At 48.6% G+C, this 15914-nt stretch overlaps 1 protein-coding gene across 4 annotated transcripts in view; it reads right to left on the reverse strand.

The window, feature by feature from the left end:
* Nucleotides 1-14101: 14101 nt before the first annotated feature.
* The window catches only part of Plekha7 (pleckstrin homology domain containing A7), a 51035-nt gene continuing 49222 nt past the window's right edge, over nucleotides 14102-15914 (reverse strand). For all 4 annotated transcript variants that reach the window (XM_013347695.2, XM_013347694.2, XM_013347693.2 and 1 more), the window contains one exon: nucleotides 14102-15327. Coding sequence is in view for 1 of the 4 variants with exons in the window: in XM_026781201.1 (XP_026637002.1) it covers nucleotides 15305-15327 (23 nt within the window). In the remaining 3 variants the exon portion in view is untranslated. The remainder of the gene's footprint in view (nucleotides 15328-15914) is intronic.

A 15914-nucleotide genomic window follows, 5' to 3' on the forward strand; every position in this document is an offset into this window, starting at 1 on the left:
GCCGGGCAGTGGTGACACACACCTTTAATCCCAGCACTTGGGAGGCAGAGACAGGCAAATCTCAGTGAGTTCAAGGCCAGCCTGGGTCAGGACAGCCAGGACTGTCACACAAAGAAACCCTGACTCAAAAAACAAATCAAAAATCAACTAAATAAAATTAGAAATCCCCTTAGTTCTTCCATCTCACTCTCGTTCCTCCCTGTGTTGTCCTAGTTTCCAGAGAGTGCGTCCCTGCCTCTGCTGGGTGGTTTCCTCAGACAAGCTTAGCTGCTGCTGTCCTTTCCCCCTCCCCCTCCCCCTCCTCCTCTTCTTCCTCTTTTATGTTGATCAACTACAAATCTTTCCTGAGAATCAGACACTATTGTAGAACACCTAAGTTGTTTTCCAGTACCCATACCAAGCAGCTTATCCCCCACCCCCACCCCCGTACCTACAGCCCTAGGGGATCCAACATCCTCTTTTGGCCCTTACATGCGTGTGCACGCACGTGCGCACACACACACATTTACAAATAAAATGTGTACCAACAATCCAGAGAAGCAGATGCTGTATACCTGTGTGCTCTGCTGTCACCTGACCAACAGCCCCACCTTAGGCAGACACTGGCCATCTGGCTCAGAGCTTGTGCAGGCAAACATCCTTCTGTGCTCCTTGGATATTACCCGCCCCTTCCCAGTCCTTCCGTCCGGTTTCAAGTTTGCTTCAATGCCTCTGAGTTCCATGGAAGCCGGTGTCTGCACCTCCATTTCTCCTTGCTGCTTTGGGTGGTGGCCAGAAGAAGAGGGAGGTGATGACGTCACTTCTGTCTCCAGACTGGAAGTGCACATTGGCTCGATCACCACATCACTACGGCATGAGCTTGCCTGGCTTGGTTTCTGAATGTCAGACCCTGTCCTATTCTAACAAAGCACCCCTCAATTACTTCTGGCCCAGGAAAAAACCAAGGAATACCTGCTGTGTGCTTCCCACAAACCATGCCCCCCATTACCAAACAAGGCCTTCCCTACTCTCCTTGGCACCCACGAGGGCTGCCCACTACTGGACGAGCTGCTTCAGAGATCCTGACTCCCACTCAGAGCAGGCTACCACCATCACCAGGGCGTTACCTCCAAGGCTGAATTCCACACTGTGTCATTTTGCCTGCCAATCTTCAAACTACATGAAGCCATTTCCAAAAGAATTGCAATGTTAGAAATAGAAGATTGGCCTGAAAATTGAGTCCACATAACTGAGGTGGAACACATGGAACCTAGCCATGCGCTTCCACACAGCCCAAACCAAAGACAGACAGCTCACAACCCCCAGCTCCCGTTACACTGGGCGACCGGCTCTCTTTTATTACACAGACTCTTTCTTAGTATCGCTAACACTGTGAGGCTTTCTTGTCTGGAATGTTGTCCTTGGACCGCTGCTTCTCAGCCAGGAGTGGCTTTGGCTCCTTCCCCTGGGTATATTTGGCAATGTCTGGGGACATTTGTGGTTGGTCACAGTTGAGAGGTGCTGTTGGAATATAGTGGGCAAAAAGGCAGAGGCTACTGATGAACACCATCCCATACCCAAGAGACTCCCAACAGAGTGACCTGGTCCTGGGCATCAGTCCTGTGCAGCCTGAGAAGCCAGCCATAGGCTTAGGGAAGGTGAGAACCTGTCTCAGGAGCCCTGCATGTTATGAATGCGTATTTGTCATTGCGTGTGTCGGTACGATACTTCTACCATTCTGAATGTGGCACTAAAACCTGGGACTGTGCAGCCAATCAGCTTGAACATATACTGCTGTGACCAGGGAAGTCCCATATCAGCGCTATGTCCTTGAGTCAGTATGAATCAGTGTCACGAAGCTCTGTGGGATGCCACATGTGTTAGAGAGACACTGCCACAAGATTCCAGGAGAATGTGACAAAAGCCTTCAATACCAGGCTACGGAGATGCTCCGGCAGTTAAGAGCTCTTGCTGGTCTTGCACAGGACATGGGTTCAGTCCTCAGCACCCACATCAGGTGGCTCACAACTTCCTATAACTCCAGCTCCAGGGCATCTGATGCCCTCTTTGGTCTCCTCAGGCTCTTGTACTCATGTGCATATACCTCTGTAATTTAAAAAATATTTAAAAGAGAAAGTAGGTAGAATCTTCTCAAATGAAGTGAAGACATGTACCCACAGATTGAGAATCACTACAAATCCCAATTAGGATAAAGACAAAGAAAATCCCACGGAAGCCGGGTGTTGGGGGGTATAGGAGGATCTTCTGTCTATGTGTTACTTTCATTGGTTAAATAAAGAAGCTGCCTTGGCCTTTTAATAGGCCAGCCCTTAGGTAGGCAGAGTAGACAGAACAAAATGCTGGGAGGAAGAAGGCAGTGTGGCAGACGCCATGGTTCTCCTCTCTGAGAAGGACGCTGGTTAAACTCATGCCGGTAAGCCACAGTCACATGGCAATACACATTAATAGAAATGGGTTAATTAAGGTGTGAGAGTTAGCCAATATGAGACTAGAAATAATGGGCCAGGCAGTGTTTAAATGAATACAATTTCTGTGCAATTATTTCGGGTAAAGCTAGCCCGGTGGCCGGGAGGTATGAAAAGCAGCCCACTCCCCTATTACAACAGGGGGGCACGTGTTTTTGTTTTGTTTTGGTTTGGTTTGGTTTGGTTTTGGTTTTTCAAGACAGGGTTTCTCTGTGGCTTTGGAGCCTGTCCTGGAACTAGCTCTTGTAGACCAGGCTGGCCTCAAACTCACAGAGATCTGCCTACCTCTGCCTCCCAAGTTCTGGGATTAAAAGTGTGCGCCACCACTGCCCAGCTAAGGGGCACGTGTTTTCGATCCCAACACTCAGGAGCAGACTTGTCAAGCCTTCACTATGGGTGAATTACTAGCTCCGGTCCATATTGAAGGAGAAGAGACTGCAGAGTGTGTATGCCAAGTATAAAGAGTGGGGGATGGTCTCAGAGACTGCCCACCACAGTGAAGCTGGGTAGTAACAAGATACAATAGCAGACACAAAGTAGCATTACTAGTGTGGACAACACCTGGGGATTTTGCTTGCTTGGTTTTCTTAGAGACCTCTGTAATTCCAGATGGATTTAGAATTACAATCCTCCCGCCTCAGCCTCCTGGGTGCTGGAATTACAGGCATGTGCCACGAGGCCCTGCTTCAATTTGGTACCTTCTAAGCTGAAGATATACTTATGACCAAGGTGTTTACAATAGTCTCTGCAACAGCTCTTAGCACAAAGCACCCAGGTGTCCTTCAGCAGTGCAGAAGAAAAGGGATAGGTGTTCATACAGTCCGGATGATATCACAGCAGAAGTGAAGCAATTAGGGGCTGGAGAGATGGTTCAGTGGTTAAGAGCACTGGCTGCTCTTCCAGTGGTCCTGAGTTCAATTCCCAGCAACCACATGGTGGCTCACAACCATCTGTAATGAGATCTGGGCAACCACATGGTGGCTCACAACCATCTGTAATGAGATCTGGCGCCCTCTTCTGGCATGTGGGCATACATGGAGGCAGAATGTTGTATACATAATAAATAAATAAATCTTTTTTAAAAAAAGTGAGGGAATTACATGCAACATGACCGTCATAAGCATGAATTTCAGTGGGAAAGAAACAAATACATTCTATGGTTAGTCTCCAGTGTCAAGCAGCTTTGGGACTGCTAGGAGACACTCCTGGGGCGCTTCTAGGAGGGCAGGCTCTTCCCGAGAACTTAAACTGAGGGTAACCACTTATCCCAGGTATGAGTTCTCACAAGCTGCGGTCCTGGAGTGAATAAAAAGAGAAAAAAGAAAAAGAAAGTGAGCTGCTAGCCAGCCTTCCTCTTTTTCTGCTCTCCTCCAGTGTCTGTGGCCGCCTAAACACACGTGGTATACATACAGACAAGCAGGCAAACACATATACACCTAAGAACAATTTTTTGGTAAAAAAAAAAAAAAAAAACCCATGTTGCATAATAATGTAAGTCATTTCTGTTGAAATTTCCTTTATTCCTGCAATTTTTTTCTCCTTTTTATCAAGAAAGAAACAATTCTTCAAATTAAAGTTAAAAAGTTACATATATTATATATTCTACATAATTTTATGTATGCATATCTATAAATGTACAAATATATCCATATTTTAAAATGTCTCATTATATATCTCTCATGATACATAGTGGCCTTAATTTCACTAGATAACCTAGGCTGGCTTTTAACTCCAGGTAATCCTCCTGCCTTGTCTCCAGAGTACTGAGATCAGATGGATATTTCCCCTTCCCACAACTGAGAATTCAGCCCAGAACTTCCCAGCCTTATGCTCCAGTCCGACTTGAGAACTTTTGATGGGCCTCAAATCCTTTCAGGATTGACGAAGTGATAAAAATTTCTGAGCCAGGCAAGATGGTGCATGTATGATCCGAACGTTCAGGAACAGACTTGAGGGTGGACTGAACTAGACAGTGAGTGACTGTGTCGCGGGTGCTACCCCACGGCTCTGCTGCCAAGCCTTTCCTGTCGTGATAGACAGTGTCCCTTCTTAAGTCACCCACCAAGACAAACCCTTCCCAGAGTAGGTTGTTTATAGCAAGTATTTGTCATAGCATTGGGAAAAATAACTTCACCGAACAAGTGAAGCTATTTTATGTGTGATCTTTAAGCTAGACATGGTTGGCACATGCCTTTAATTCCAGCACTTGGGAGGCAGCATCGGGAAGATCTCTGTGAGTTCCAGGCCAGTCAGAGCGACACAGTGAGACACTATCTCAAATAACAAACACACACACACCAACAAAGATATGGTCTTTGTCAGTACTTCACTAGGTCAGGTTAAACAGTAAAGAAACTCTGGTGTCTGGCTAGCACAGAAGCAGGCAGAGCGACTGCCAGGGCAGTCCAGCTAGGGACAACTGGTGTCATGTCTGGTTATGACATGAGTGTGCTATTCAGTGTACCTTCTATGTGTGCACTATGCTTTGTCTATATAACATACGAAGGTGCACAGAAGCAAATGCAGCCCAGTGTCTGGGCCTGGGCCTCCTTCGGGCGGACTATCCATGGCACCCTCTTGACCACCTCAGCCCTAGACAGTCAGATTCTGGAAGAGAAAGGTTGGGCAAAGTGGGATCGCAAACCCCACCATTCCCAGCAGGGTTTGCCTTGCGGGGCTGAGGCCTCTCTTCCTCTAAGAGACTCAGCCTTTCACAGTCACGCCAAGGCAGAGCAGGGAGAGGAGGGGCAGGGAGGGGCTGAGTACCTGGCGCTTGTTCGCAGTGCGGTTACTGAGGCCTCAGGAACCACCAGCCTGCCCCAGGTGGCTTTCATGAGAAGACACCAGAACCCTCTCCAACACCCCCACCCCTGACTTCAATGAAAAGGTCAAGGGAATTTTCCTTCTCTTTAAATGCAACGACTCTTTTCTTGGGCCCAGAAAGAATTATTTATCAGGGGCTCACGGTACTCCCCGTGCCTTTACAGGGCCCGGCTGGTTGCTCTGAGGCACAACAGACAACTTTCTTCCTGAAAGCTCAGTTTATAGGCCAACTTCAAAGCCTAGGTCCTCAGAGCAGGGCGCCAGGCTCCAGTTTGGGGACTGACATCAAAGGGACTGCACAGGTTGATGTGATGTCGGGTGGACAGCCGCAGGGCTGCAGGAGCGGTCCTCCAAGGACCCGCCTGTCCTCCGCACCTGGAGGGCTCTGGAAGGCAGCTCCATTGCGGCCAGGTTCCTTGAATCCTAGCTTCAAAAGCCTTGGGCTGCTGCAGGTGAGTGCCTGAGATGGCAGAGGGTGAGAGCAGAAGGCCAGGGCAGAGGGGTAGCGGAGGACCCCCCCAAACCTGCGCTCCTTGGCCAGCCCTTAAGAAGGGCAGGGTTTAAATATGGGTGAACCACCGCAAGGCTGCTGCTCACAAAAAGGATCAGTGGCGAGGGTGACAGTGCTGATGATGTAATGAATGATGACCCAGCTGGGGCAGACATTACTAGGTCCATTTTTCAAAGGAGGAAACGGAAGCTTGGGGAGGGAGTGGTAATTTACTGGATTCCATACTTGCTCAGGGAATTAGGGATGCTTCCTGGGGGCTAAGACATACACCAGAGCCAAGTAAAGTCTTCCTGGCAAGTGTCCCTGGCAATGGGACGGCATCATTCGTTCACGGAACAATAATTTTGTGTATGTGTGTGTGATTGTTACGTACACTAGGATAATAAGGAAATAAGTCAACGTCCCAAGTCTCATACAGCTTAAATATTTTAAGTTCTATCATTAGTGTTTGTATGTGTGTCCATACGTGTGTGCCACGGTGCACATGTGGAGGACAGAGTCCATCAGAATTGGTCCTCTCTTCCCACCTTTATGGAATCTAGAGATTGAGCTCAGGTCTCCAGGCTGGTGTGGCAAGGGCCTGTACCAGCTGAGCCATCAGCTGGTGTTCTTGCTGTAAGAGGTCCTTCGGTATTTGTGTTGCTTTTATTGGTTATTAAAGAAATTGCCTTGGCCTAGTTGATAGGGCGAAACTCAGGCAGGCGGGGAAGACAGAACAAAATAGCTTCACTGTTATTTTAATCCTAGCACTTGGAAGACAGAGGCAGGCAGATCTTGTGAATTCAAAGAAAGCCTGATCTACAAAGAGAGTTCCAGGACAGCCAGGGCTGTTACACAGAAAACCCTGTCTCAAAAAAAAAAAAAAAATCCCCCACTACCCAAAAAGCCATTGTTAGCTGGGTATAGTGGTGTACACCTTTAGTTCCAGCACTCTGAAGGCAGAGGCCAGCCTGGTCTACATAGCAAGCTCCAGGCTAGACAAGGCTACATATTAAGACACTATCTCAGGGCTGGAGAGATGACTCAGTGATTAAGAGTGCTCACTACTGGGCTGGAGAGAAGGCTCAGTGGTTAAGAGCATCGCCTGCTCTTCCAAAGGTCCTGAGTTCAATTCCCGGCAACCACATGGTGGCTCACAAACCATCTGTAATGAGGTCTGGTGCCCGCTTCTGGCGTGCAGACATACACACAGACAGAATATTGTATACATAATAAAATAAATAAATAAATAAATATTTAAAAAAAAAGAGTGCTCACTACTCTTGCAGAGGACAGGATTCAATTCCCAGAACATACTTGGCAGCTCACAACTGTGTATAACTCCAGTTCCAGGGAATTCAATACCCCCACACAGACGTATATGCAGGTAAAACACCAATTCAGAGAAATAAAATTAAATACATTTTTTAAAAAGACACTGTTTCAAACTGACCAAGAACTATGTTTTTGTTTGTTTGTTTGTTTTTGATTTTGATTTCGAGACAGGGTTTTTCTCTGTGTAATAACTATGGTTGTCCTGGAACTCACTTTGTAGACCAACCTGGCCTCAAACTCACAGAGCACCTGGCTTTGCCTCCCGAGTACTGGGATTAAAGGTGTGTGCCACCACTGCCTGGCAGTGCCAAAACCATTTTCAATGTAGCAATCCCCTTACTTTCTAAGCAGATGAGGAGTAACAGACTCCAAGAGACTTGACTGGCAAAGCAGAACTGGGTTCTGGGTAGACTGGCTCCCACAGAACCCTCTTCTCTCCAGTCCTTCCGCCTTACCAACCACGTGGTGGAGTTGACCAACCACGGCCCATGTGTGGGCAGCAGGTGAGGTGGTGGGGTTGGAGACATCACCTCTGCTTGATGTAGCTCAGCAACCAGGCACCCCAAGGCTACCTGGTCCCAGGACTGCCAGGGAAGCCTGTGTTGCAGGGTATTTGATCACACTGTTAACCTTGAGATTGTAAATTTACTGGAAAAACCTGATTCTAGTTGTGGTGTGGTTCAGCCCCAGCACACACCTTCGATCCAAGAGCTTTCTGCTTGAATACTGTAACAGGATTAAATAAAGTCAACCATAGGTCAGGAGGTGGAGCAAGCAACCAGTTGACAGGAAGTGAGCATAGAATTATTAAGTAAAAAAAAAAAAACATAGAGAGTAAGAGGGGGGAGGGAGTCAGGAGGATGGAGAGAAAGACACAGTGAGGAGAGGGGAGGGACATTCAGTTTGGGGAGGCTGGGTGGAGATGGCCTAGGGGGAGAAACAGGCTTCTGAGTGCTCTCTCTGCCTCTCTGAGCTAGCAGGTTTTCACCCCAGCATTGGGCTCCTGAGTCTTTATGGGTAAAATCAAACGATTGGGGTTTTGTTAAAAACAACAGACCTGCAGCCCACCAGACTGTGCTGGACCAAGTCTTGTTGATTAGAATCAAAGAAACACCTGTCTGTAATTTTTTTCACTAAATATTGTATTTAGGGACTGAAGAGATGATTCGGTGGCTAAGAACACTTGCTTAACTAAACCTAGATTCAGTTTCCAAGAATCTGATGCCCTCATCTGGCCTCTGCAGACACCAGGCATGCACATTGTTCATATATATACATATAGGTTCGTACATATACATATAAAATAAATCTTGTAAAAAGGGTGTGTGAGTACGTGTGTGGAGGCTGGAAAACTACTTATGGGAGGCAGACTGCTTCTTCCTTCCACTACATGAGTCCAAGAATCTAACATGGGTCAGTAGTCAGGTTTGGCTAGAATCACCTTTAACCTGAGTCTAACTGGACGCTAGTGGGATGAAGTACGACCTCGGAGCATCAGAGGTAGACAAGTTTCTGGGCTGGGAAGAGGTGCTAACCATGATGGGTCATCATCTTTGCCCCCTCTGACATGCCCTCCTCCCAAATGAAAGCTCTGTAAGTGAAGTCCTTTATAGCCTCACTTCCCAGCTCTCCAGAGGCTCACCCTGACCCTGCTCAGTCTCTGAAAGGTGTCCCTGGACCAGTCCTCCTGGAATAGAGAGAAGTGGAGAAGTGGAGCAGGGCAGAGGTGACGCTGACACCTGCCTGCTTCTTTCCCTCTTGCTGTAGGAGAGAGAGGTCAACAAACATCTGTGATCAGCTGGGTACCAAGCCCAATTCAGTCTTCCAGACCCTCACAGGCTGGCCAGTGAGACAGGCGGCTTCCAATAGCTCTCCAAACAGCACCACCTGCTGGTAAGCACAAGAACCTGCAGTACACCGTGCAGGGAACACGTGTTTCCACACCACCTCCCACGCCCCGAGAGAGCGGCACTACATAGCTCAGTGTGTCCTCAAGCTCACAATCCTCCTACCTCAGCCTCTCAAGTGCTGGGATTACGGGTACAAGCTACCATGCCTGGCTCGGGCCTGATATCTAAAGATCTGGCAGTATGACTTCCTAGGAAAAACAGCTCCGGTGAGGAGAACACCTTTCCTCCAAGTTGTAAGAAAGTCTAAGCAGTCATGTGAGGAGTCTCGGGTAGAGGCGGATACTCGGCCACCCAAGTTTATCCAGACAGCCCCATTATAATGCCACCAAAGTGAAAAAGCCACCTCAGACAGTCCACTGACTGCTTCTACTTAGAGCTGAAAATCTGCCCAGCTGATGAGCCTGGACAATTGCTTAATTATGAGGGATAATTAATTATGGTGTTAAACCACTAAGCTTGGGATGCTTGACCATACACAGCAGTGGCTACCTGAAAGGGGGTGCAATCTCTGAGGAGGGAGAGATACTGAGGCAGTTGCCAAGCTCAAAGAGAAAGGAGCTGGGCAGTGATGGGAAAGTCCTCTGCAACCTCCCAGCCTTGCTTTGGGTCAGAGCAGCAAATCTTCTGCCATATGTGTGCACCATGAGCTTGGCTGGGAGGAGGATAACGATCTATAAGGAAAAAGATACTCTGGTAGGTCTGGGGCTTGCAGCTGGGAGAGATGATCACCAGCCCAGGAAGGGACCGCTTTCCTGAAGCGCAGGAATGAGAGGCCATCTTGGGGCACTTTCCCAGCCAGCAGAAGTTGCCAGTTGGGGAACTCAAGCTGGAGAGGACTGCAGTGCACCCAGCAAGGGATACTCAGGGACTCCCAGGAAGGACAAGGGGTGACGCTGGCAAGACACCCCGCCCCTCGCTGGAACAGACCAATGGAGACACAAGACTTGCTAATGTTCTCATTGGCTACTGTGGTCACGGCAGGAGGCCTGAAAGTGACAACCAAGTAAACAAGTGTGGCTGAACTTCAGCGTCAGAGGCTAGCAGGACAAGGCACTGGGGGCGGGCACTGGACGGAAGTGGTGTGGTGCCTGCGTTTGTGGGCAGAGACCTGCAGAGAGACAATTTTTGCGGTGATTCCGACCTTACAGCGACTCCCCCTGGCCACTGTCTTTAAAGCAGTAATTTTGCCCTGGGAACTTTGCAGAGATGTTCACACCCCACATTCTTTGGGTGTAGTGAGGACTGGCTCAGTCTACTACTTTGGGGTGATTCTGCCTCTGAGCCTAAACGCTGGGTCTAGGAAGAAAATGTTTTGGAGAGTCAAAAGCCTCCAGAGGCAAACAGGAACTCAGACCAACAAAGGAGCCAGGAACTTGGCCAAAAGGAGCCATGAGGGGGGCTGGAGAGGTGGCGCAGTGTAAGAGCACTGGCTGCTCTGCCAGAGGACCTGGGTCTGACTCCCGGCACCCACAAGACAGCTCACAACTGCCTGTAACTCCTACTCCGGAGGAGCCAGTGTCCTCTCCTGGCCTCCTCCTGCCAGAAGTGCCTCCAGCACTGCACACATGTGGTCCATACACACACACACATGTGAAACAACCATACACATACATTATTTTTATTATTTGTATTATTAATACACATAAGTTGTTATTATTATCATTAATCTAACAGAGAAGGCATGAGCCTAAGTGGACCAAGAGTCTCTTAACTATGTTTGAGAAGCGTGAGGCTTCTAGATGGTTCCAAGGACTAGGGCTGGAATGGCACACGGGACTCACACAAACAGTAAACCGCCCAAGACCCTGATCCATGAAGGATTAAGAACTCAGAGTTCAGAGGGAGAGGACCTGTGACAGGCTGATGAGGTCTGTCTTAGGGCTGGCAGATACGGGCAAGGTGTGGTGACTCAAACTGGGACCTAATCTAAGCGACTTTGCCTGCCTAGTTCCTTCTCAGCTTCCTTAAGAATGTGGGAGAGTGGGCAGCTGAGCAGGACAACAGGCCTCCTCCATGCAAGAGCTGAAACTGCTCACCTGTGGCTACGCTGGTCTCATGCACTCAGAAGGGTCCCCTTTAGGGTCTATGCTGTTTCCTAACCTGGGGGTTAGCCCCTCTGCAAAGCCTGGCTCTCCCACAGGGCAGGGTTGGTCCATATGCGGCAGCCTCTGGCGGCACCCACACTAGCAGCCTCCTCCTTCAGCTTCATCTGCATTTAACATGCCTTGTTGGGCTGCGGCAAAGAATACTCAACAGATTCATATTAAAAATGCCCTTTAAATTTCAAAAGCTTTGAACTAAAGAAATACCTCGAGAAGTTCTCGTGGAAAGTTCAGTCCCGTTGATTCAATTCACCACACTTAGATGCACCTTTTCAAATAATAGGGAAAAAATGTAACAGGGTCAGGCCCAATCAATATGCTTGTTCAAACAGAATTGCGGGGACTCTGATGTGCGTGCGTTTTGTGCTCTGCCTTTGTACACGGCCACTCGCTCTGAAGAAAGGTTTCTTTTGCTAGGGGAGCAATGAAAGTGGTTGCCTTTTGAGTGCAGGCAGCAAAGTGACGGCGTGTTTACCGTGCTGGGAGGGGCTACCATTTTTTCATGTCTCCCCTAGCCGAGTCTCTTTGTTCTTTTCAGAACAACCTGAGGAGTCCCTCACAGAGCCCCCGCCCCACCGTGAGAGCAAACCTGAAGCAGAGGGCTTCCAGCACTGGCCCGCTATGTCTCAGAAATGTGATTTTGCGGATTAGACAAATAATTTGCTGTTTTGTTCCCACCCTTAGTGAGAACACAAAAGGACTTAGCACAGAGTAGTGGGCTGTTATCTTGGGGAACTCCTGGAGCATACAACAGCCTCCGGGCTGGCTGGGCCAGCGTCTGGACCCATTACTGTCGTCCTCCTTCACACACACTGACCAGGGGAGCCTGCAGGTCCCTGGAGAACAGGTCCGAGCGAAGGTGACCAAGGCCCCCTCCCTCAGTCTGGCATACCTACCTCATAAACTGTATATAAAGTGTTACTTAGATGGCGTCTCGAATATGTAAAAAATGCAGGCAGTTCTGGAAGGTCAAGAGGGGATTAGGAATCTCATTCCCAGGGCCTGTTCCACAGTTGATCTTAACATTCTCTTGTTGGCTCTGGACCTGATTAGACAAGACAGCCTGGGTCTCACCTGGGATCCAAGTTACAGTCTGAATTAAGAGGTGAGCGGGGCTGCTGAGATGGGTAATGGGCAAAGGCTCTTGCTGCCAAGTCTCATGGCCTGAGTTTGATTCCCTGGGACCCACGTAGTAAGAGTACGACTAGAAATTGTCCTCTGCCTGTCACACAGGTCACAGAACATGCGCACCTACACTCACACACATAATACATGAAGGCAAAAGGAAAGGAGGTTAGCGAATAGACACAAGGACACATTCTCGTCCCCCGCGACTTAGCACTCTGCTGAGGTCCTGGGCCTGTACGATGTACATTCTGAAATGCTGGGCCACTCAGTTCTTAATCACGGAGTGCATGCGCCTAGTCAGTCTACAAATGGCCCCATCTGGTTTTTAACTATGCACCGGTAGTTTGCATGTGCATGTGTGTAGGTGTGCTTCCATGTGTGGAAGGCAGAGGCTAATGACCAGTTTCTTCCTCAATTGCTTAGGTTTACTTATGTGGATGAGTGTTTTGCCTGTGTGTACATATATGCGCTGCTTGTGTGCTGAGTGCCCATGGAGGTCAGAAGAGGGTGGCAGATACTCTGGAATTGGAGTGGCAGAGGTTTGTGAGCCACATAGGGTTCTGGGAAGCAAATCGGGTCCTCTGTAAGAGCAAGTGTTCGTGGCCACTAAACCATCTCTCAAGCTCCTAACTTACTGCTTGAGACAGCGTCCCTCTGGAGCTAGGCTGGTTATTCGGTGAGCTCCAGGGATCCTCTTGTCTCCACCTTCTAGGGCTGGGATTACAGATGCATGCCACCAAGCCTGCTTTTCCCTTGGCTTTCTTCTAGCAACTGAACTCAGGTCCTCACGCTTCTGGAGAAAATACTCTCCTGACTGAGCCCAGCATGGGGCCACATTGCCTCCTACAAAGACACTGCCATCTTGTGACCTTTCTTTTGAGTGCTCTGCACTGAGCTTGGCTGAAGCTCTTTCACCCTGCGCATTAAGCTTGAAGCCACAACTCTCCTAGAACGGTGTATGCCTCCCTCCCTGACAGAGAACAACAGGAACAGCAGCCACGCTCCCTCAAACACAGGGCTGTAGCAGTGAAACACAAACCAAGACCAAAAGTTTGAAACCACATATGCAGTCCTGCTGAAAAACCACCTACAGATGGCTCCCCTGTGCGGCGGGCATCGACTGTGGGCTTTTTGTCTTTTCAGGCAATTCTGCATTTAGTTGCAGAATCGTCCCCTCCCTCACTTTAATCTGTTATGTGACATTTCCAGCTAATGTTTAAAACTAGAAGAGTATTTTTTTTTATTTTTAAATTCAAAACGAACAGTGGTTAACATAGCATTCTCCCCTCCGCCCATCCAGAATGCGTCGGAATCCACTTCTCCCAGTTTAAATACTTGGAAGGCTTCTCCAAACCTCTAGCACACTCCTTGGCCATGCAGAAACTTGGAAACCACACACATCCCTAAACCAAACTGGCCCCTAGCCTTCTGCCTTCAGCATGAATCACAAGTCAAGATGAATTAAATGCAAATCCAGTTTGCAATGGTCCATCACTAACAGGCCTAATTGGAATGGGCAGTGTGTGGGTTGGATGGGAGCCCATTGTACCCCGTGTGCTATCTTGGATTAGATTGGGGCTGGCCAGCTCAAACCAGTCCCACATGGGGGTCCGTGGCCCTCGGGCCTCCACAGTTACTCAACTATCAGGAAGAGGAATGCGTCTTCAGTGGACACGGTAAGCAGGAGACAGAGAGCTGACATGGGGAGAGTGCATACAGGTCATGGGGTAAACACAGCCAGCAAGAAACAGGACACGGGTGACATTAATATTTTAATCTGTACATCACTTCTTTTTCTTTTTTGCAAACCATTACACTTTTATTTAAATTAACTTTTTCTTGCAAAATATTCATTTCATTTTCTCCAACAAAATCTTATAAAGGCAAAAATAAAATTTTATTTTGGCAAATGTCATGAAGTTGATACTGGCAGCATATGGAGTTAGTTAAAAATAGACAGCAACTTCTAAATATATTCAAGGATTTTTTTTTCTTTTAAGTATAGTCAAAGACAAATTTTCATTTAAAATGTGGCTCCACACAATGGAGGGGTTTTTAGTTTGTTTTCTTTCAACCATTGCTTCCTGTATGTAGAAAACCAGGAGACAAGTTAAATATGGGGCCAAGAACACTGTGTCTGGCATGGTCACCTCTTCCTCAGCTGGGCTAGAGTCAGGTCAAAGTCCTGTGCCCTGGTTCTGCCTGCCCTCCTCACCAGTCCCAGGGAGGCCGTCCTGGGTTTCCCCACAGCAGGCTGGAGGGATGATGGTAGGGTAGGCATTTGTATGCAGATACCACCCAGTGTGGAGTTTATTGCTACAACACATCTCCCATTTCCACTTCACAGTGGCTTCTGGTTTTCTGAGAACTGTTCGCGGAGGGAACTTCACTGCTTCATGACAGGCTGAAGAAGCCACCACTTCTGAACAGCCGTGGTTGCTCCTCAGTCAGCACCAAGGCCCAGACAGGCTCCATGGGCCATCCCGGTGGAGTTTCCAAGGCTGGGCCTCAGCTCAGGGGTACTGGCCTTGGCAGTCAACTGCTCCTCACTTTCTGGGGAGCATGGTAACAAGCCTCATGCTGGAACCCACAGGAAGCACATTCCCAAATCCAGCCGCCCTCTGGCTTCGTGGGCAGTGGGAATGGCCCCTGCCTGTCCTGCCCTTTCTCCCCTCCCCACTATGCCCCCCCCACCGTAGTACCTGAATCCCTATGTGTGGCTACAAAACCCTGCAGGCTCACCTTTCAGCCACTCAGACCTTGAGGTGAGGATATAAAATACATTCTGATCCTAAAATACAGTATATTTCACATCGTGCATCAAAAGTGCTTCTGTCATCTGTAGGAAGGACTCTGGACCGAAACAATGGGCTTGTGTTGGGACGGAACCCTTGTTCCATGCTGTACCCACCATGCTGGGTGGGCTCTTCTCTCCTCCAGCGCGAGCCCTGTTCAGCTGGAAGGGTTTCCACTGCGCAGAGGAGACAATATTTCATGAAGATGCTGGTTGAGCTGGGCCCCCAGGTCCAGGCTTCTCCTCTGCACACTGGATCATGGGTCTGCTACTGCCTGGGCTGGAAAAAGCACAAGAGACAGTGAGAGGTTGGTAGACCTTTGCTTCTGCCCTCATAGTGGGCATGTTTGTGCACACACATGATGGGCTGGTAGATGGAGTACGAGAGCAGGGGGTGTGGGCAAAGCGGCCGCTGTCAAGGGACCTTTGCTTCTAGGACCCAGTGCACTGTTTTTTTTTTTTTCTTCTAACTTTAAGTTCAAGTTCATAAATTTGTCCTCTGCAGTAGGCCAAGACCTGGGCAAACCCCTGGGGTAGTTAATGGTTCTACACTTCATTCTCTGGAAGATCAGAGAGTCAAGCCTATGGGACCTTGCTCGCTTGCTTTATTTATTTATTTTTATTCTTTTCTCATGTTTTTAACCTAACGGAGTGCTTTTAACCTGCCTGTGGTGCTATGAGAGGAAGAGGCACAGCTAAGCTCTGGAGAGAGCATCTCAGTCCTAGCACAAGGCTACAGGGGCTTGGAAAACCAGGGTGAACAGAGCCTCTCTCTGGCACCTCTACCTGCTCAGATCTCTAAGAAGAAAACACAACCATGGCCCTGGCAAGTCCTGTAGGACTTTACAAAGGACATGGCTGGAGCCT

This window comes from Microtus ochrogaster, chromosome 8, assembly GCF_000317375.1.
Source record: "Microtus ochrogaster isolate Prairie Vole_2 chromosome 8, MicOch1.0, whole genome shotgun sequence".
Taxonomy (NCBI): domain Eukaryota; kingdom Metazoa; phylum Chordata; class Mammalia; order Rodentia; family Cricetidae; genus Microtus; species Microtus ochrogaster.